We start from the raw sequence: 23467 nt of genomic DNA on the forward strand, positions 1-23467 counted from the left end.
TGCAGTCACATCCCATTACCAGAGAGAAGGGAGGCCTCTTCCCTATTAGGGGCAGTTTGTGGCATTAAGGGTCATTAAGTAGACTTGTAGATGTCCCTGGGAAAAGGGAAGAGTGGGTTCTGCTTAGTGAGGTATCCTCCCCAGACTCCCCTCCCCTCTCCTGGATACTTAGGACATATTTTAGGCTGGTAGAACTGAAAGAGACCTGGAGGTGGAAAAGTCTACCCCTCATGCACTGCAGGAAACCAACCTTATTGCCCTGGTGACAGCTATTGGGACCTCATGATGCACATCTATGTACTGATGCCAACGATAAGTAGCAGAAAATACCAAAGCTGCCACACCATCCTCCTTCCCTTGGGGAATGCCCACAAAATCTTTCAGTCTTTGCAGGGAAGGAGCAGTGCTTATAAGGGCTCCAGGGTGTTGCTAGACTTAACTGATGGAGAACTTTGTCTGCTTCGCTTTTGAATTAAAGAGGCTATAATAAAGTCCCATACGTTTGTCTTGCCCAAAGCTGTTCTAGAAGAGTATAATCCAAATTCTTGTGGGAGAATCCCCCAAAAAGTGGCCACAGCTACCCAGCAGGCTCCCAATATTGGAACTGTGCTTATTCTTGGATTATGTAGCACACTGTGTTTCTTTCATGTGTAGACCTGTGCTTGGGACACACCCAAAACAAGATCTTTATTATCATACTTGGGAGGATATTCAGGCATCCACCTGCTCCATGACCATGGCATCTGTGCGGACAAGAACCTCTCATTTGCTTAGTGGAGACTGGCCTCCATGCTGTCCCAACCTGCCCTCCCTATACCACCTGTGAGAATTCTTCCTTTGGAGAACCTAATTTTAAATGCCTTCCCACCTATTCATTCTTGCATAGTGAAATTGTATTCATACCCACAGGCACCATGCCCATGCTGAAAATGGAGTTGTGTAAGTGGGTTTTGGATTTGTCCTATGTGTCCCTTCCCAGTCGGGAGACCTTAGGCACACCTTTCACCTCTGACTCCCAGTTCAGTCCCCAAAGAACAAAGATGAAAAATTTGGACTAGCTAGTGTCTTTCAACTGTCCTGCTGCCACCACACTGCATCGTTCACAGGTGTTCATGGTCTTTGTGAAAATGTCTTTCAGTGGGAAGAGTGGAGTGCAGGGCATGTGTGTGTTCATGGCAGTGGGGTGCCGTGGCAGCAGAGTAGGCTTGCAAGGGGCATATCAGAACCTTCAGAGCAGTTTGAGAAAGATCCGCACCTACCACAACCCAGATGTGCCTGCCGTTCCTCCTCCTCTGAGACTTCTGCACTAAATAATAGCTAAGCCCTGTTATAGGCCAATAAATAGTTCTATAGTAACTCTCGCCTTTTGCCATTCATTTCCCCCTGTATATGTATAGTAGGCTCTTCTACATTTAGGGTTATCACCTTGGGTGATGATGGAAAATTAGAAACTTTCTCAGCAAATAGAATGATAATCTGTTGTTTTTCCTGCTTAAAAAAAAAAAGCCCGACCTGCTGCGCACAGTGATTATGAGACTTGAATGGGATGATGTACATGGAGGTACCCAACACTGTGCCTAGCCTAGGACAGCTGCTCCCTAAACACCGGCTCCCCTCCCTTCTCGCTGTACTATTTCAGTCATGAGTTACTCTTCAGTTATCTGGCACGTGCTGAGACTGTGCAGGGTGTCATATCTTACAAATGAACTCGCTCCACATAATTTCAATGATCCCTGATAGAACAAAATCAATAACTGAATTTTTGGCATTTATGGTTCATGGTGGTGACCAACAATCACTAGATTGTTGATGCCCCTGGGTAAGGCACAAGAGAGGAGCAGTCAAGCCAAACTGGGGTCATATCTGGTGAGTCAGGGTTGGGGGAGCCACCACAGGGAAAGGTCTCTGGAAAAACAATGGCTGTTCTTGAAGCAGTCACAGAGGAAAGCAGTTCTCCCCAGGGGGATATGATTGCCCCTCCTCACACATCTTGTCATCTTCTGCTTTCATTATAGCTAAGCACATATTAATCTTACTCTTCTGCAAACCTGGGTCCAGAAACACTTCTTAGAGCCCATCTATGAATACATCTACATATTTTGATATTGTTGGAGGTCTGTGCAAACAAAATAATATTTATTTCATGTTACTTACCATGAGAAAATATTTGTGGGGCCCACTGGGTGAAAGGCATCAGGGCACTATGCTAAGGGTTACATTCTCATTGTGTTTTGCTCTTTGTATGTCCTGTTAACCCCATTAGCAATTCAGGACATCCCCAGGATGCCCTGTCACTGGGCAAAGTATCCACTGCTGTTTCCTGCCCTCTCCTTCCAAGTATACATGATTCTGATGCCTCCCCCGGGCCCAAAGCAGGACCTGGGGTGATGAGAATCAGTGGGTCCAGCTGTGGAGAAACTATGCTGCCTCTCCTTCCTGCCAGACTCTGGCGCACTTCCTCTTCTCTTCACACCTCTAGCCCACACCCCTGGACCCAGCAGTGAGCATGACTCCACAGCCATTTGTCAAAGTGAAGTGCCATTGTAGTAATTATAATACATAATAATTTTTTGAATGTCAGTTTTTAAAGTGTTCAACACCCCTGAACTTAGGGAGTTTCTGGTCCAGCCCTTCCTTTTACACAGAAAACTTTGACCCAGAGCAGAGATCCACCCAAAGTCATCCAGTTCATCATTTGCTCTCCAACCTACTTTGTGTGGCAGGCCAGGCGAGTGTGAATATGATGGGAAAGCGGTGACCTGGTGAGGTTGGGAGGTATGCCTGGGATAGAGCCTGGAAGGCAGCATGGGACAGTAAGCTCCCTGCCCAACAGAGACACAGACACAGACACAGACTCACTCACTCACTCACTCACTCTCACTCACTCACTCACTCACTCACCCACCCACCTTGCCCTGCAGGAGAAAGGGTGTGTGTGCTAGCAACCTTGCAGGTGGCTAGAGGGGCTGGGGAGGAATGGAGGGTAGGGTTGCCAGAACAGTATCCTCTCCCCTTCTGCGGTAAAAGGGCAGGCACCAGACTGGCCTCCAGAGGGCATGCCAACCAGTCTCTGTGATTCAATTACCAGAGCCTTTGTGTTGGAAGGGAGGCTTCAAAGAGCTGCGACCTTCAGTTAAGCCAGAAGGGAAAGCAAGGTCTTTACTGGGCGGTTTGTAATTTCCTGCTCTTTTTGGAGAAAGACTCTGGTGCCCTTTCCTCCCTGCCCTCCCTTCTCTTACTGGGGCCCAAAGCACTGCCCGCTCCACCCCCTGTTGACTGGGCTCAGGGCAAGGAAGTTTGTCTGTATCCCACCCCAAGACAGGACATCGTGTCCTGTATTATTTCCAGCCTGCTGGTCCTGGGAATCTCTACTTACTTTTTCTCATTTCCTCCCCTTGAACATTAGAAACATTAGATTCCAAAAATAACCCAAGTCACAATGTTCTGCAAGCTGTACATGTGTGTTTTCCTTATACGCTTTCTCCCTCTCCTGTGTTTTCAGCCCCACTGTATGCTGAGGTCACCAGGTCTGCACGAGGAGTTGGGTGTGGAGAATAGAGCAGAGGAAGGACTGGGAGGAATGCTAGGCAAGGGGGGCTTGGCTCCCTCCCAGGTCTCTCACAAGGGCTGGAAGGGGCCAGGACCTGAACTGCTGTGTGGGAATAGCCAGCATGTGTGACCTCTACTTACGAATGGACCCCATAGAACTGTGGACCCATAGTGATCCCTTGGAACTGAGAACACAGATATGATGTTAACAGTACTTTCAGAATCCAGGTTGTCAAACCGATTCTGTCTACAACAATTTAAGTGAGCTGATCAGGGATATTTAGGTTCTGATCTGAGATAGAAGTTGTGTGAGGCACAGGGAAGTAACTGAGAAACATTCATTGATTCATTTGTCAGTGGACATTGAGTGCCTACTATGTACCATGTCCTCTGCTGTGTGCAGGTACAATGTCTCCCCACCCCAGGCACTGGATGGGGACTAGTGTAGGAAAAATCAGGTTCAGCTTTGATGTGACTCCTGATACCTTGTAGGAATAGGATAGGTTAGAAATGTAACCTGGTTTTAACCTAATAACCTGAGTAGATATCAAGGTCTCTTGCTTACTGGGCAGAGGTTAGGGCTGGAGGTGTCCAGAGTATTTGGAGGAGAGAGTGGGGAGGTGGTTCAAGAAAAAAGAAAACAGCTTGGCCCCAGTAGGGGAAATGGAGGAAATGTCTTAAGTGCCCTTGTTGAAGAACAAAAGACACTGAGGTACAATTTACAAGGTTTGCTTGAAAAAATAAATTCAGTCTCAGGGTAGGAACCCTTTTCAAGATTCCCCACCAGACATTTCACTTTGAAGAACCTACTTTCCTTCCTTCCCTTCACCTTCTATCCTATTCCCCTTCACCCCTCTACTGCCTTTCCTGCTTGTGACCTTTCTTCCCCTTGTACCTCCTCCAACCTGTACTTACCCCACCCTTTTTGTGCATCCATTCTCTCTGGACTTGCTGCTTCACTTGCCTTTCGCGGTCCTGCTTCCTCCTTCGGGTGGAGCTCAGGAAGTGCTCCATATGTGGTTCAGCCTTCACATGGAGGGCAGAGAGAACACAGGCTAGAAGACACAGCTGGGGCTTTTAGAAGGAGCCCTGGCCTTGCAATCACAGAGACCTGGGTTTGAATCTCAGCTTACCCACTTGCTGGATGATTAGCGATTTGTGGCCAATTCATCCTCTCTGAGCAGTTTCTTTTTCTGCAAGAGGTAGATTTTAATACATGCTTTAGGATTGTTGTATGTATTAAAGAAAATATATATAAACATCTATACCTGGAGCCTAGAAGATACTCAATAGATGGTAGGTTTGTGGAGATAGATTAGAGTTGGGCCATGTAGATAGATGGGATTAGGAACAAAAGAGAGGCATGGAGAGGCTTTTTTGCAGGGCCTGGGGAGGAGGTGGGAGACTACACCCTCATCCACAATAAGGGTGCTAGAGCAGACTGTGGGCAGGCAGCATGTGGCAGCAGAGCACGGAGGCAAGTTGGGGACCTGGTGCCTGGAGAAACCAGGAAGGGATCTTGGGAAGGAACCAGTCAATGAGTATTAGATACAAGATCTGCTGCCAGTAGAAGGTAAGGGAAATAGAAGCATGTGACCAAGTTGACAAGATCTTAGAACACTGCTGCTGAAGAAAAGCCAATTAAATAGGTGTCAGATACTGTGCTGGGGACAGGCAATAGGAAGAGAGCTAGAGTTAGGCCTCCCACTTTGGAACAGGGGTCACTGGCTAACAAAAAGCTGCTGCACAGGGGAAGTTTCCTGGGTGCCCACCATGGCTATGGGAACAACATAGGTGGAGAAACATTCAGCCGAAGCTGGGGTGCAGAAAAAAGGGAAGAACATGAGGGAAGGCATGGCAGCCCCAAAGTACATGGTGTGTTCTGGGAGCATCTGTCCAGCATTGCTGGAGCTCAGGGTCCATGGGGAGGAGTGCAGGAGGGTGACATCCTTGCCTTGTCAATTATCAGGGGTCACAACAGGGGGGCAGAGCCACTCCAGAGTTATACCCCTCCCAGAGTAACCAGTGGAAAGTGATAGCTGGCTTATGATGAATGGTTCAGTCTCTGCCAGGAGCATCTTAGAATGCGAGAATCTTTGAATCAGAGGGTCCAATCCCTTACACAGAGCAGAACTCCTTTCTAGCCTCCCTAACTGACATGTGTTTTTCTAGACTCTGTTGAGCATTTCCAGGGATAAGGAAGCCACAGTAGGAAAGCATGTTTCATTATTACATAGCAGCATATATTAGAATGTTCTCCTTCCACCAGGCCAGAATATGCCTGCTTGGAACTTCCACCCAGTGGTCCCAGCTCTGACCCAGAGCCCCCCAGAGCTAGTCCCTTCCTTATCCCAGAGGGAAGCCCTCTGATGACTTGGGGACAGTCCTTGTGGACCTTCCCAGTCTTTTCTGCTCCAGATGAACTGCTGTCAGTTCTTCTGGCCTATTTTCATTTGATATGGGTTCTGAATTCTGCAACATGGCACTCCTGGGACCAGATTTTCAAATATGAGAAGGAATGGGGAGGGGTGTGCTGCTCTTGATCCCACTTCTATGAGTGAGAAAAGATTTGTGTGTGCAGGTGTGCTTGCTTCTCGTAGCTCAGGTTAGTCAGTCAGAGACCCCAGAGTATGCCACCCAGAGAACTCTGTTCTTTCAGCCCAGTAGGAAGAGGTGCTGTCTCCTATGTGAACACAAGGATGCTTCTCACATGTATGCATACAGAGACTTTTCCAGTATGAAAGTATTGAGTTGATGGCTTCTGGTACCCCAAGTTAGCTGTTCCCAGGTCAGTTTTATACACTATTCCTCAAGGAAAAGCCCCATCTCCATGTCCCATGGCTCTCTCTGAGATCCTTCCCAAACAGAGCCGAAGTTCCACAGTCTTATCTTAGAGGGAGTCAGGAAACTCTTGGTAAAATACACAAGGAATATTACTTCCCTTGGAGGAAACCTGCCTCTACTGGAATCTCAGGAGGCCCTTCCCCTATCCTCCCCATCCCACGTCATCAAGAAACCCCCTTCTCTTGCTCTTTGGCTCACCTCCAGCCCCCCTCAGCCAGCCTTTTCTAAGGTAAGAAAGGCTCTTCTGTGGGGACAGTTGCAGATGTGGTGAGAGAAGACATGCCCTTTCTTGATATAGAGGAAAAAAGGGATGTCTGGTTTCCTCCATGCAGATCAGGTGGACTGATTGGTCTCACCCCAGCGTGGTGCTTGTCTTGAACTCAAAGGTTTTCTTGGGGAGCTGACCTTTGTCATGAGGTGTCAAGAGGAGTTGCAAACTTGAACATCCCAGAATGTGGAGTGAGACTGGACTTGGGCGTTTAGCTGCCATCATTAGGAAGTCCTCTTCTGTGCTTTGCAGTCCTAGCTTCTCACACCTTTGATATATTTACCTCCCTTCCTACTCTTCCTACTGAAACTTTACCCCAGCTGAAGCCCAGCTCAAATGCTACTCTCCCCACTCTTCTGTGTTGGAGGTGGTCTTTCTCTTCCCTGGGCATCTTCCTATAGCCCCTATCCATCCATGCTCCTCACATAGGCCCTGTTCCATCCCATCGGGTATTACAGCTTTATGCACAAAGGCCTTATTCTCCCAATTATATTGCAGATCCCTGGGGGTCAGGCCCAGTGCCTTAGATAACTGTGATAAGGCACACAGTCAGTGCCAAATAAAGAGCGAACTGTGGCACAGTCTATACTCACTAGGCTGACTGATGAAACTTTTGTGAGCATTCTGAGCCAGCACAAGAGCACCACCTACTGCTGAGTGGTTTCAAGGGCTCCAACTCAATCCAGTGCTCTCATTTTAAAACTGGGGTTTTAGCAAACTTCACATTGCAACTGAGACAGAGATTTGGAGGCAGGGAAACGAGTTCTGGTCCTTTTATACTAATCCAAGTTTGAGCAGATGAGGTTGTAGTGGGAGTGGGAAGGAGAGGGGCAAATGCTGGAGATGCCCTGAAGGAAAGAAAATAGGACCAGGTGTGACTGGAAGCCAGGGAGGAAGGAGAGCATAGGCCTTCATGCTAGGGTGATGGCAGGAGGACAGGGGTGGAAAGAAATTCCAAAAACATTTTGGAAGAAGGATGGATGACTAAATTAAATTCAAATTTTAATTTCCTTTGAGGCACAGGAAAGTGAGCAAGCTATCTGGTTATTACATTTTATTATATTATATTTCATCCCCACTCTTAGGGACAGTGGCACCATCTAAACCCAGGAATCCACCTTAGTCCTCTAAATAAGATTGTTAAAGAAATGGAAAGTTTTAAGGAGTGGTGGGGGCTTTCATTACGTAAGTCCTTCCTGAGCTCCTGCAGGGTATGCTCTGCCAGGTGGGACCTTGAAGCCGGACACATGACCGAGCACCTCCTGGATGTGCCTGAGCCAGGCCCCACGTGGTGCTCACCAGCTGGCCCCACTGCTGAAGCTGCTACTGGAAGCAGGGATCAGGGAACCAGGGAGTGATCTCTTCCTCAGTTCAAGGCCAGGCCCACTGAGCACAGGCCCTTTCCAGCACAGCACTAGCCCCCTTCTCTCAGAGAGGGATTCCTGAAGGGAGGGCTACCTCCTCCCTAACCCATGTGGGATATTTTTTCCCAGATGTGCAAGTGATTGGCATGGCTGGTTTTAGGATGTGTGGGAGGACTGGATGAGAACATCCAACAGGCACTCCATTTTTGCAGTAACAATAATAGTTACCATTTATTGAGTGTATCCTGTATGCCAGGAATAAGCATTAGCTCATCTAAATTAACTTGCCAAGAGCCAGATCTCAGTTTTTGCCTAAATTTAGTTCTGGGATAAAGTTGGTCACTGTTTTCTCAGCTTGAATTAAATAAAGTTTGACCTCTTCGATTCTACAATTTGGGAAGTGAGTAAAGCACATTCCCTCACTCCATTCCTGAAAATATTTAATCAGCATCTGTGGTCAGATGGAAGGAATTTGGCCACTTGGAGTCAATATCCCCGGGCTGCTGACTCCTGGCTTGGTTGGTCCTGTTTCTCATCTGCTTGATTTGCTGGCTTCTGGATAACTGTTCTTTCCCCACAGGGGGTACTGTGTGTATTGCCAGTGCTGCAGGGAATTCAGTTCAGCCAGGCAAACAGACTGGAAATAAAATGCAAAAAACCCTTAGTTAAAGTCTGAAAATGTTTATATTAATAATGGATTTGGTGAGGCTTTTCATTATGTCACTTAGCATGAGGAGGGCACGAGTGAGGAGAGTGGCCTTTTAAGGCCTAACATGAACCTCTGCTTCTCCCAGTAGAACTGAGCTGTGGCTCATTTTCAAGGACAGTGTGTGGTTTCAGCATGTAGTTTTGCCTAATCAGGAAGCAACTACTTTTTGTGACTGCCAGCTTATCCTGTCCAAACCCAGAAGAAGTGGAAAGGAATTAGCATGCAGTCAGTATCGGCTATCATATACTGTGCTGGGCCCCTTTCATATGTTACCTTTATGTCTTCCTTTATATCTATCTTCTTTGACCCAGATATTGGAGGGTTACAAGAAAAAGGAGTGGAGGAGGAAAAGAAGGAGGGGGAGGGGAGGGGAGGGAGAGAACACTCAGTTAGTGAAGGTCAGCAGTGTGGTAGTTGAATTTGTTTTGTGAGACAGAGCTAGCTTGGACTCCCCTTTGCAATGAGATAAATAACTGTCTATCTGGGGGCTTCAGTGTAGACACCCAGTCAGAGTTAAAAGTGAATTTGATTGTATCACTCCTCTTTAGAGTTCCCCACTGCCTCTGAAGAAAGGCCCAGTTCCTTTGCCTTTCAGCCTTTGCCCCTTTGTGACCGGGCCCCTCCCTCTCTCTTGTCATCCATTTTCTCTGCCTCTCACTTCATGTTCAAGAGCTCTTTGTGCCTCCTCCCTATTCACTGTTGTTTAAGCCTCCAGGCCTTTGCTCAAGCAATTTCCTCTCATTAAAATGCCCTTCCCAGCTACAATTTCTTCACCTAACTAACTCCCATTACCTTTCAAGATGTTGCCACCATCTGAAAGTCATCCATGCTTTCCTCTACTCCTACCATAGACCAAGTGCTCCTCTGCTGCCAACCCACAGTACCCTTTTCACAGTACTTTCCACACTTAAAATCAAGAGAATATTGAATACATTTATCTCCCTCACTAGATTCTGATCTTGATCTTTATCATCAGTTTCTAATTCAGTGTTTGGGATACAGTAGGTACTTAATAAGTGAACAAAATATTGTATCAAGCGTCATGAGCATGTGTCTGTTTATATGAGGATGCTTTTAGCTCCATGAAACAGAAAATCTGTTGCAGTGTTTCATCTTTTAGGCCATTTTGTCTCTTTCCTTCCTATTTTCTTTAGGATGTTAATCTTGGTTATTTTGAAATCTTATCTGCTAATTTATAGCCTGATCATCTCTGTGTCTGTTTCTATTGACTATTGTATTTTTTGATTATCACCTTTCTTCTTAGTATGTCTACTAAGTTATATTCTATACTGGAAATTATAGATGATACAGTGTAAAGACTTGATTAGGTTATCATTCTTTAAATTATTGTTAAGTTTTTCTCTAGGATGCAATTAAATTATCAGCAGATCTTGATCCTTTAGGCCTTTGTTCAGGCTTTTCTGTGGCAGATCTACTTCCACCTTTTCATTAAACCTAGGGTATAGCCCTTATTTTTAGGACATGCATTTTACTCTTTCACATTTTTGTGGAGACCTCCTCAGTGCCCAGAGTGTTTACCAGTCTCTTCACACTATTTGAATTAGTACTCCTAACACTTCCCCAGCACTGTGTAACTTCTAAAATTTCTCCTCAGATCTCAGTATCCTCCACCTCCCAAAGCTGTTCTTTGCTAGACCTTCTGGAGTCTTGCCTTGCATGTGTAAAGTTTGGGGTATGGCCAGGGACCAGAAGGAGATTTTAATTAAGATTTTTAGGGCTCCTTTTCTTATCTCCTTCTTGTCCAATATCCTACCACTGAAGTAATTCCAACCACCTTACCAGCCCTAAACACTAATCTCTGTTTTTTAATACCCATCAAAATCACTGATCTTTGCTCAGCTCCTATTTCTCTGCTCCACTGTTTGGAAAATACCCTCAGGGATAAAGCCAAGGGGAATATGGGGACTACACTGTGTGTTTCCCTTCCTCCAAGGATCATTGGTCTGTGTTGGTCGTTGACCGATGCTTTCAACTAGTGTATAGATGATAGGGTTCAGTCTGATACCAGCTACCCAATCATGGACAGACCATAAGTCTCCACATGAACTATTTAAAGAAAAATTGAAGTACATCGGAATTACCTGGAGAGCTCCTACTAAATTACAATCTCAAGGGTAAGGCCTAGGAAGCTTTATTTTTTAAGCAAACATTGCAGATAGTTTTGAATTAAGGGTAGGTTTGAACTACTATAGTATATGCTGGAGCTGTGAATTTGAAGGAAAAAAACCAGTGCGGTTTCAGTTGGTCAAAGAAGGCATAAAGAGGAGATGAGACTTCAATTATATTTTGAAGAATGAGAATAATTTGGATATTTGAGTGGGACATTTCATGGGGGGAAAGAAAATATGAGCACAAATATGGGGGAGGCAATAAGCATGGTATGATGTGCTTGCATGGCAGTGAATAAAACATGGCTGGGAAGGATGATTGGTATAGGATAGTGATATAAAATAATAAAGAAAGGCAGATTTGGGCCATTTGGGGAGGGAAGGTCACTTTAAATGCCAGAATGAGGAGATTGGATCTTAACTTGTAGATCACAGATAACAGCAATAATTTCGTGGGTTTTTTGTTGCTTTGTTGTTTTGAGACTGAGGGAATGGCATGGTGAAAGCAGTGTATTAGGGCAGGGACCTGGCAGAGGCAGATGGTGTGGTATGAGGAGAAAATGGAGTCAGGGAAACTGGTAAGGAAATGATTGCAGGAATTTAGGCAAGAGGGGCTGGGGAGTGAGTAGCAGTAGCAATGGAAAGTCAAGGGGATATTTCAGAGTTATTTGAGGAAAGAAAGAACTAATGGATCTGGGGGATGGGTTGAAGATATGGGAATTCAGAAAAGGTAATAGTTTTCATAGAAAAGACATAGTAGTTGGAGATGCTCTGGAACATCCAGGGGATATTCACCTTTGATGGTGGTTTAAAAGCATGGACTTTGAAATCATACAGACCTAGATTTGAGTCTTCAATATGCCATTTGAGTTTCATTATGTGACCTTGGCCAATTTATTTGATGTCTTTGACAGTGGTATCTACTATCTCCTAGGGCTGTTGTGAGCACTGAGATAATGTGTAAAGCTCAGTGTACAGAGTTTGGCACATATTTATTCTTGTCAGTTATCTGGGAAGTTAAGGTTAGAGGGCACCCTGGAACAGAGGAAATTGTATGGGATTTAGTTTCAGATGGACACTAGATTCTAAATTTATCTCCATCACTTACAAGCTGTGTGATCTTCGACAATTTACTTCACCCCTTTGTACTGAGTTTTCAGCATATTTAAAATGGGTTTAACAATGCCTCCTTTGTAGCATTGTTATAAGGATTCCAGGAGGTAATCTGTGTAGGTACTTGGCACAGAGCTTGGCACATGCAATAGGAAATACATGTTGCTGAAGTTGTGAGTCTAGGTGAATTTTCAAATGGGCAGAGTCTGATGGGTAACAGGCAGAAGGCTGTGGACTAAGTCTTGAGACCATCACAGGAAGGGTGTGAGGGGCATGAAAGGGCAGCCCAAGAGTGGGAGGCAAGTTTGGATAAATCAGTGTAAGACTGGAGGATTGGTGAGCTTTCAAAAATTAGAATGTCGCTCTTGTTTTTGTCATGCTGCATGTAGCCATGGTGTTTCAAGGAGGGGAGTGGCCTGTGTGCAGGTGCTGGTACTCTGAGAGAGTTCAGTGTTGGAGGAACCTGCAGAAGCAGCAGGGAGAAGCTCTTCATGTCTACCACCAGATGGCTGCCCCTGAAAGTCATCTGGTGTAGAGGGCCAGAGAGGGCCAAGTTTTCGGAAGGACTGTATCAGATTCTGACTCAAGATCAAAGGGCAGGAGGAATGGCCAAATGAAGAACTCAGAACAGAGGAGATGATTGGTTCTCTGGAAACCAATTTATGTGGTGTAGACTTAAGATAGGAGTAGAGGGTAGATCATATTACAAAGGGCTAGGGAGGAAATGGATAAAGGGAAAACAAAGACAGCAGGGGCAGAACATACGTCTGAAAGTTTGGTGATGATGAGAAGGATGTAGATGGAATGAAACATTGACAACAGGATTGGAGCGTTAATGCTGGAACTAGGCCTCCTGGGTCTGAATCTCAGCTCTTCCACTTATTAACTATGTGGCTTTGGACCTTAGTTTCCCAGTCTGTAAAATGGGTATGGTAATATTGAGGAGATAATTATGAGGTTATTAAGAGGACTGAGTGAGTTAACATATGTAAAGTGCTTAGAGCCATGCCTAGCACACAGTGAGCATTCAGGAAATGTTAGTTCCATTATTGTTGTTACCATCATTATTGCTGCTGTTATTGAGAGAAATTAAAAATGAGAAGAAGGATGGAGCAAGGGAAGACAAGAGGCACAATACTGTTGTATGTATGGTTTATCTCTGAACTATGGATGCATCACGTAACAGGACTTCTAAGTGCTACTAAACATTCTGACTTACAAGACTACCATGGGCCACCCTTGGCACTGATCTACTCAGGATTATACGATGGAAATCATGGCCTTCCAGTGGAACAGTCCTTGTACCCAGCTCAGGTGCAAGGAGACAAAATACATGGTGGGCAGCTGCAGAAACTGCCGTGGCTTAAAAACTGCTTCACAGGAGGCAGCATCTCTTGTAATGACTCCACTGATACACTTTCCACGGTCCCTGCAATGGACATGTCAGGTCCAAGAGTCACCACACTCAGGGAAGCCCAGGGTATGGCGTCTCCATCAGGCATTTATGGTTCATGATAGTCCTACCAATCCAGATACAGTTTACCAATCAGCAGGTGTTTTTACCATAGTCAACATGATTTAGTAACATATTTTGACTTACTATCTTTATCTGTTTCCAGGGAAACAACTGGGATGTTGACTGAAGGTCAGATTATCATCAGAAGGGGAAAAGGTTTTTGTTAACCCCTTACTCACAGGGGAACATTTGCCTTTTTTAGATATAAATTGGGATAGTTCTAGATGTGAGCAAAATGTTTGGATGCTAGATGTGAGATTTGGGAGTTAGGGAATTTGGATATGGAAGGTGTAAGAAATGTGGCTGGGTGTCAGTAGCATGTCTATAGGTCAGAGACAGCCTGAAATTGTTTGGTGTCCTGGTTGATTCCTGCAGCTACAGCAATGGGGTTTCCCAGGTAACCAGGTAACCAGGCTGAGCCATCCTCCCTAGAGCAGCTGGATTTATAGTGAAAGATAAAAATAGCTTCTCCTTTATACAATATATAAAATAGAAAAGCATGCCAGCTGACATGCCAAAAGCCTAAAGGAAAACAGCAAAGCCCAGAGCACCTTCTCTCCCTCAATAGGGTTTATTGACACCTACGGTCCATCAGACCCAAGTCCCAGCCACCTTCCTGCTTTTGACTACAGGGTAAAGATGGTCTCTCACAATCCTGCATTCCCTATGATCTGCAAGCCTTGCAGACACAGAAGAGGTCAAGTGTCAAATTCCTTTCAAGTGAAGAATTCTAGGAACTTATTAATAGGCTCACATTTTGGGGTCCTTTATTTTTTTCTTTGGACCTAGGAGAGTAATTGAGAACCAACACTGAAGGGTGTGAAGGGTCCTGGGGCCAGAACACACATATGTGTGTGTTGCCCTGTTTGCACAAGAATTACGTGCCTCAGGTTAAGTCAGAGTTCATGTGAAAGCAGAATTGTAAAGTGGGGAAATTTGCCTTTGGTTCCCACTTACTTCTCATTTTAGGGTTTCTCTCCTGATACCCACGGGACCCTCTGCATATGTGAGGGTGGAGGCAGTGGGAGGACGCGTGGGTGTCTGGGCTGTGTCCGCACAGCACCCTGTGGGGTGTATCTCCGGGAGCGGGGCTGTGGATGTGTTCATGTGTGGGCTGCAGGTGTGACCGCCATTAGCCCATGGTGATTTTGCAGTAAGGTGAACCTACTACAGTTTTAAATCTATACCTTTCATCTATTTTGTGCTCTAAATGAAAACATTAGGGAAATATGTGCAATAGAATATGCTCACTGTATATGGACTTAAAAATCTGTCAGTTATGTAGTGCTTAACAAAGCAAGAACCCATTATCTTATTTGAATATCACTATTACCCTAAGGATGGAATAGTATAAATTGTTACCCCCATTTTACAGATAAAGAAACTGAGGTTCAGACCAATACCTAACTTGTCAAAGTTCATACAACAGAATCTGCACTAGAACCCGAGATTTGATCCCTCTGTTCTTTGCACTCTAACACACATAACATTTTATTGTGGAACAGACTATGCACCAAGTTTCCCAGATATAGCCAGGTCTTGCCTGGAGGAGTTGTTAGTGAACTTTAGGGCACATATTTGTGGATGGACCACTGCAACGTACAAGCAGGGTACAGAGGACACAGGTGATCATTGGGATGTGCATTGCTAGGCAAGGAAAATCCATTGGTTACCTTTTCTCCTCTTAATCAACTCATCAGAGCTGAATATAAGCAATTTTAAAGCCAATATAATCTATAATTATAGGCAGTATAAAATACTAATAGTAGGTGGTAAGGTAGTTTGAAAGTTAAAACTAAATCAGATGCCATTGCTAAATTTGGCAACTGAAGGAAAATAAGTGCAAGATCCTTATTTAATGTCCTCACTCTATGAAGTAGTTTATGCTTCATTAAAAACAGAACAGAACAATAATAACCTTTTAGCTATCCCCATCTTTATAAGAAAAGGGAAAAAGGTTTCTGTTTATTTTCCTAATTTGCATTTAAATAGATTCTTTTATTATTTATTATATATTAAGAACCAGATTTTTATATTTTCACTGAATTTTAGCCAGCATTGAAGAAATTACTCAGCTTAGTTAAAAGCAAACGATGAAAAAAAAAAAACAAGTAGCTTACATATAACATCTATCTTCTTAATGAGACAAAACTATGTTGGTTTCCAAACAAAGAGATAAAATCTCATTATTTAGACATGAACTTTCCTCTTGGAGGAATTTTGTTGTTATATTACATTTTGTTGAAACTACCATGTGTAGCTTCTCAGAAAAACAAAAACAAAGAGATCAGAATGTTTGAAACCACTAAGGAAATATATTTAGTTTTTCTATTTTTCTTTAGATTTTTGGGTCAGTCTAATGCAAGTGTCTTCCAGAGAGTCCAATTCAAATAGATCAAAACACAAAGTGTCATAGCTGGAAGGGAGCTTGGGTAAGGTCAGTTTGTCTGGAGACTAGCAACCCCAGAGCCTGTGGTTAGCTCACTCATGCATGCATGCATTCATTCATTCACAAAGTATTTATTGAGAGAAATGGAGCAGTTTGAATGAGCTGTCCCCAGGCATGATGGGGCAGGGGTGAGAGAGGACGAGGCTGGGTATGGGAGAGTGAATGGCCCTATATGAGGGATGGCACCTTCCCTCAGCTGACGCCCCAGAGGGCCTTGGTAGCCACCTTTTGTGGGGTAATTGCTCTGTGGAGCCCAGTCACAGGAGGTCCTACCACCACATGCAGGAAGCAGGACAGTGTCCCAAGAGCCTGGCTCAAGGTGCATTCAGTGCATGTGAATTGGGTGGAACGAATGAGTTCTAAACCCTGGGGTTCACTTCTTTGAACCTGTTCCCCATCTGTAAAGTGGGCCCAATGGAGAGAGTGAGATGAAGTGTTCAGATGGGCACTTTGAATTCTAACACACCTGACAAATGTCAGTGCTGAGACTAAGAAACTGCCTTTTTCTGGATATCAAACAATGCCAGTTTTCTCACTGACATTCTTTTATTCAAAAGTTAGAAATGTAAACTATAGCAGTAAATATGCCTTCTGATCCAGGAGACTCAACTAAACTATTTTTTATTTTAGTGGAAAATAATACATTCCATAAGTTTCCAAACTGACCCCATTGTAAACCAAGATGCTTACCACTATTCTGGGTACTATTTATCCCTTGAAATGAAGAAGCCCAGAAATGAAGAATCCTGCCCACAGTCTTACATCAGGATAGTGACAGAGCTAGGCCTGGAACCAGCCTAGGCCTTATTCCACTTGACTGTACACACACATGCAAGTGCACACACACGTATAAACCACACATATACACACACTGCGCACATGCACCCACAGGCACTCATTCTCTTTCTGCAGCCAGTTTCACTGAATGCAACAGAAATGACGGTGACCCTTGCAGACAGCCAGGTTCACAAGGGTGAGGATTATATACCATTAGGCAGCAGATTCAGGCCCAGAGAAGACTTGAGACTGTTCCTTAGGAAACAGCCATCTTGGAAAGACCCAGGTTCCTGCTATCACATGAGACCATCTTGTCGGCAGAGCAGGTCTTTTTCTGCCTGAGATGCATGTCACCTCTTGGTAGCGCTGCCTCCAGCACAGCTGGACTTCCCCAGAATGCTTGGCTGCCAGAGAGCAGCGTGTGTGCTCCAAGGTGAAACATGGCTGTGGGTGGAATGGCATGGGCACAGACATTTTCTGCGAGAAGCCCATCCAACAAGGCAGACCATTCTTCCAGCACTCTCTGTGCTCGCCTGCCTCTGCCTTTTGCTTTCCTTAGTGCTTTCTGCTCTAACATTGCTGGCCCATGTTCAGCAATCCTTGCTCTGCAGTCCAGCAGGGACCTGGCGCCAGGCAATCTAATCATTCTGGGGCTAGCACATAACTCTGCTGTTTATTTGCATATCTTAATAGTCATTTAATAGTAAAATACAGGGAAGGTCACTTCTTGGCCATGGGGATATCCATGAAAGAACAGGGAGTGAGTACTTTTCATCACAAGTTCCAAGGACTTCAGGCATTTCAAATTTTCATTAACTTTATTGATTCTTTTGTCAATAAGGAAAAGAGATGAGAAATTATTTTAAAAAGGGGTTGAGAGGCAGAATTTTAAAGATCAAAACTTACAGAATGAGATTCCTCTCAGCACCCGAGGTGCTTGTCTTCTTTCTTCCCTTGTCCTTAATAACAGTAAAACCAAACCAGCCAGCCCTGACTGAGTGCCTGTGGCATGGGGCTGGCCATAGCTGTGAACCCAGTACAGTGCCCAGAGCATACTGACCTGGCCCCTACAGGAGCCCCAGCCTGAAACGCCCTCTGACCCTCAAGAATGAAGAATGGTACCTCCGTCCTTCCTTTGTTATCATGTAGGCAGCTGGAAGTGATCTGGGTAATTCAAAAGGGAGCATCATCTCCAAATCATGCACGTTTTCCTTTGGAAGGTGGTGTGTGTATAAGTGTGGGTCGTCACAGCCTCAGTGTCTCTTTCCTGACCTCCAGCCACCTAATTCTAACTGCTCACAGAACACCTCTGCTTGAAGCTCTTATAAGCCTCTCAGAGTGACACATCTAAAACAAATCCAACTCTCTCCCCACCCCCACCCCAGCTTCCTCTTTAGGGAGCGCCTGTGGTGGCACCTTTCCTTCGAAGGACCCAGGACACCATGCCAGATACCCAGCTGTTCTTCCTAGCTCTTCCTTGCCCGCCCTCCTGAAGCAAATGTGAGACCTAAATCCCATACCTAGTAGCCCTCTAGTCGGCCCACTTCTCAGACTCCACTGCCGTTCCTCTAATCCAAGTTTCCAGGCTCTCATCCTTGCTCACCAGGATTACCATTACCAGCCTCCTCGCCATTCTCTCTGCCCTGCCTTGCCCCTCCAATCCAATCCTGCACTGTCAGAGCTCCTGCCACTCTTTGCCACTCAGCTAAAATCCTGCACTGACTTCTGGCTGCCCACAGTATATGGTCCAGGTTTCCTAAAACTCAGGTCCAGTTTTCCTAAAACCCAGGGCTCTCCATGGTCAGCCTGCCCATCTACCTTACCGGCCACATCTCCTTACATCAGGCTCCAGAAGCACAGCTGGGATGTTTTCGGAGCCCTTGACGTACTGGGCTGCCCCACAGTTCTGCCCCTTTCATCTCCCCTTTTCCTGAAACTCTCATCCCACTCATCCTCACCTGGCTAATTCCTACCTGAGTCAAAGGTCCCTCAGGTGTCACCTCCTCTGGGAAGCCTTCTCTGCTCATCCCTGTCCCCATGCCATCTAACCTACCTTAACAGACCATATTGGCCTTTATTTTGGTAGGTTTTTTTTTTCAAGCTATGATTTTAATCAAGTCACATGTCAAGTTGTATTAATGTATCTAAGACCATATCTGGCCTTTCCACTCTGGCCTTTAAACCACTTAAACTCAAGAACCACATTTTAGTCATTTTTGCCTTTCTGTTGCCTTGGGCAGTGCCTGCCACATAGTGAGTGTCCTGTGAATGGTGGTTAAATGTAACTGAAAAACTAAATTTACTTTTCTGTTTAAAGAGAAATAGACAGTGAAATGAGGCCACAATTTTGCCTTCAGGAAAGATGGTGTGATCTTTGCAGCTTCTCAGCCAGCACTGGTGCTCAGCTCCTTGCTGCTCTACTCTGCCACTGGCTGCAGCCTGTAGCCCATCCCAAGTCAAGAGCACCAGTTCCAAGTATGGCAGTCCTCTCCTCCAAATGCTTCACATCTTTCCTGACTATATCACTTGGCTGCTTTGGGCAGAAAACCAAGTCCAGCTTAAACTGGCTTAAGTAATAAAAAGGATTTCTTGGCTGAAGTCCTAAGGAAATCCAGAGACAAAGTGGAAATCAGGCAAGGTGCAGTCAAGGCTCTGTTTCCCACCATTGTTTTGGCTACACTCTTTCTCTGCCCATTGGTCTCACCCTTGAGCTGCCAGCAGAATGGCAGTAGCAATTTGAGATTCAGATTCACCGTTGACATCAGAGGAAGAGAAATTGTATCTAAAGCACTAGGGTTCTATTTCTCAGAAGCTTCCAGCAAAGTTCCCCTCATGTTTTACTGTACTGGATTGGATAGCATTTCTATTTCTGAGACAATTGCATTAGCTGGGAAGTGTCATACACTGATTGGCTTAGGTCTGGTGTCCTGAGAAGGGATAACCCTTAGAGCAATCAGGCCCTCCCTTGGAACTAAGGTTCTGATCAGCTCCCCTTAAAATGTGTAGGCTGCCTGGGAGTGGTGGAAACCTAACAAAACCAGGGTATAGAGCTCGAGGGAGGGAAAATGGCTCAGTGCCCACTGTGTCAGGCAGTACTTTCTCCACTCTTGAAATCCTCTTCTGGTTCCTGCTGGGTTAGAGCAGAAACCCTGGTGAGCTGCGGATTTGCAAGAAAAGTTGACTCAGTTCAGAGTCAATTCAACAGTGTGTGTGGTAGAGCAGCATGTATGTGAGTCAGGGGAATGTTAGGATGCCCTCCCTGGTGCTTCCGTTAGGGGTTTCTCTCCTCTATTCATGTGGTAAGGTATGGATTAAGCCTCCCAGTTTGTCCCCTCACCACCTGTCCCTAAAGCAAGCATAGGGCCCCTTTAAGGCTTTCTAAAATTTTCGGAAAGGGGAAGTCACTAGGGATAGTAGGCAGCTCCCTTCCCCATCTCCCTGATTGTCTTGCTTCTCTTCCCTGCTTTCCTTAGGCTCTATAGGGAAATACAGAGGCTGGTGGTGAGTCCTTACGCTTAAATTGGGGCTCTCTTGGGGAACCAGGCTGTCAGCCGCCCCCACTCTAAGATGACTGGTTCTCACTGGGTACCAGGAGGAGGGCTCTTTTTCTTCTAGCAGCTCTGAAAATTTTGCACATTTGGACCCATGACCCTTCTGATTACTCTGTACCTTCTTGTCCCCTCCAGATGTTCGACTGGATAAGCCACAACAAGGAGTTATTCCTCCAAAGCCATACAGAGATTGGAGTCAGCTACCAGCACGCCCTAGACCTTCAGACGCAGCACAATCATTTCGCCATGAACTCCATGGTGAGTGGGTGGCCAGCTGGCAGCACTGCTGAGAGAGGGAGGAGGGGAAGTGTGGGGAGGGGTGGGGGTGGAGGGGCAGTAACAGACTTCCAGCCTGAGTAAGAACGAGGAGCTCCCAACATGTGGACCCTTTAGTATTGCGTTTGCGAGGTATGGATGTGGATGTGTGCGAGACAGCCATTCCCATAGCAGATTATGGCCCCATTTCTGCCTCTGGACCCTGCTTTACACAGTGAAAGTAATGTGCTGGGGTTGTATAAGGTATTAGCTCAACACAAGACTATCAGATCCACTCTGTTGACTTAACCAATATTTTTCAGTCCCTAGCATGTATGAATCACTGAGCTGGGATGGTGAGGGGCCTCAGGCTATGGCACATTGGAAATGGTTGAGTGAATTGGGGCTGTTTGGACTAGAGAAGAGGAGCCTTAAGGGACACATGATTGTTGCCGTCAGGCATAAAGTTCTGCCTTGGAGGGAAGAGGGTAGAATTACTTCGTGTTGGTCTAGGATGCAGACCTGTCCAGGGCATAGCAGTTTGAGGAGGATGCAGGACATAGAGTGGAGGTTTGGAAGGGGTGGGTGGGATGCAGTGGGACTTAGTGAGCAACCCAGGGTGGGCAGTATTCAAGCAGATGCTGAATTCAGAGAGGGATATTTGCCAGCTGGTTAGGGAATTCACCTTTCTATGCTTCAGTTTCTTCATCTGTCAAATGGGAATAATAGTAGTCACCTTATAGAGATAGAGTTATTGTGAGGATTCAGTGAGTTTCTTGTAGAGCAGCTAGAGCTGTGCCTGGTATGTAGTAAGTTATCAGTAAATATTGGTGTTATGGTAATAGTGATGATGTAGGAATCTAGTCCAGATAACACCTGTGACCCTGCATAAGCCTAACACTTTGGGGTACTGTTTTTTTTCCATGTGGTCACTCCAAGACTTTATTTCAAAATCTTGTCTGCACCTTGAGCACATCCATTGTATGTGAAATGCCCACAGCCTAATTATGCTTCAACTTACTTCTCTCCCTACTCTGCCAGTGATTCCTGCTTGTGCTACTGGTCCAGAAGAGTAGCTCCACCATTCCCCTTATATCTGAACACCAAAGATAACTTATCATTTTAGCCATTGGATCTGGGAGGTGGGACAAATATTAGAAAAACATAAGCATGGAGGCTCACAGAGGCCAGGGAGAAATTTCATTTTCTACCAAGTTGTTTTAAATATGCTATGCACTGGACTTCACATACTGAAGAAGAAAAAGTCTGGCCTCAAGCTGTTTAGCATTTGGTTGGGGGGATAACCCATGGTGCAGCTGGATATGTGCCATGGTAGAGAGAAGGTGAGTTAACTAAGCATCTTAAAATCTCAGTGGTTTAAAATAACAGGGGTTTATTTCTTGTTCCTACAACTTGCATGTTACTGGCTGGTAGTAGATCTGCTCATCGTAGTCGCTCAGGGACCCAGGCTGATGGAGCAGCCACCGTCTCAGATGCTGCCAGTTGCCTCAACAAAGCCTGTAGCCAAGCACATGCTGGCTCTGAAACCTTCCACCCAGAGGTGACAAATGTCACATTTCATTAGCCAACACCAGGCACACCGCCACATCTAACATCCTGGGAGGAGATGTATGATCTATCATGTGCTGGGAAGGAGAGAATGGGATATTTGTGAATTGCCCAAATGACTAGCACAGGGTACTGTTGCAGGGTGTAAGGTCAAGATGAACATGAGATTTGTATAGAAAGATAACTGGCTAAAGAATAGAAGGTTGTGGAACCCAGGCAGGAAAAACATCAACATTGATTTTGTTATCAATTTTGGCTACAGCAGTCTTTTGTCTTCATCTAAATGCAAAGATTCATTCCCTTTCAACTAGCCTCCAATAATTACGTCTCAGTGCTGGCTCACTTTAGTCACAGAGGAGAAAGCAATTGATCACAGGTGATTAAGGATGTGGACTCAAATCTAGTCAAGTTTGATTATCTGTGTGGCTTCTGGATTTCTCCTAGTGAATTTTACAAATTCTGTGCTAGAATTTTCATGTCACCCAACTCCCTGGCCCTAAAGCAAACAAACTTATTTTAATAAGAAGAAAAGACAAGCATAATTCCTGCCACCAAGCCCTTCAGTGAACTACAAAGCTAAATAACAAGAGCCTTTGGCTTTGAATTATTGGCACCACTACTCTTCACTGTTAATATGGATAACTAAGAATTAGTGGCACATCAAAAACCTTTCCTCTGACAAATTTACTTTTGAAGTCTCCATTTTCAGAACAAAAATAAGGGAGGAAATTTACTGAAGGAAAGCATCTTCTGGAACTGGGAGAGAAAGAAGAGATTTAATAAAAACAGCCAATTCATGTGTTCCAGCCCATCTGGTAGTCCCACGGCTGTCAAAGCGTGGAGCACTCAGAGGCCTCTTCAGACTGATCAGGCTGGATCTTCTCTCTGGCTGCAGGGCAAGGGAAGGGAAATCCCAGGGTTGTTTGATCAAACTGCTGGGGCACCACTGTGTTACAAACACAGCTCTGTGCCTTTGTTAACCGGGAGGTTTACAGGCTTGTTATTAAAAGGAGTTTCCACAAAGAGGGATGGCAGCATCCCAAGCAGGTGAAAGGAGGGAATTACAGACTCCTTTTCTCTGGCCTCAGTGATAGATGTTGCTGCCAAGAAACAGATGAATACAAGCAACTACTGCTGGAGCCCAAGGACTATAGGAATGATCTAGTTACTTAGGGGAAGTGGGAATGTGGATTGTTTTGTAAATTCACAAAGGCATTTCTGTTTCTACTTTTGGAAATTATATGCACACCTACACATATGCCCACACATCTGTCCACATTAAGGTACATGTAGCATGGTTTGGCAAGTTCTTTGGTATTGAACCCTGTTTTACTGTTAAAATATGCCAAAGATTCCTTAGCTTTTGGGGAGGTC

At 45.1% G+C, this 23467-nt stretch overlaps 1 protein-coding gene across 6 annotated transcripts in view; it reads left to right on the forward strand.

The window, feature by feature from the left end:
- The window catches only part of LOC118922437 (kalirin), a 483582-nt gene that overhangs the window by 225219 nt on the left and 234896 nt on the right, over window positions 1–23467 (forward strand). For all 6 annotated transcript variants that reach the window (XM_057503419.1, XM_057503422.1, XM_057503431.1 and 3 more), the window contains one exon: window positions 20405–20527. In XM_057503419.1, the coding sequence (XP_057359402.1) occupies window positions 20405–20527 (123 nt within the window). The remainder of the gene's footprint in view (window positions 1–20404; window positions 20528–23467) is intronic.

Source organism: Manis pentadactyla, chromosome 1, assembly GCF_030020395.1.
Source record: "Manis pentadactyla isolate mManPen7 chromosome 1, mManPen7.hap1, whole genome shotgun sequence".
Taxonomy (NCBI): Eukaryota; Metazoa; Chordata; class Mammalia; order Pholidota; family Manidae; genus Manis; species Manis pentadactyla.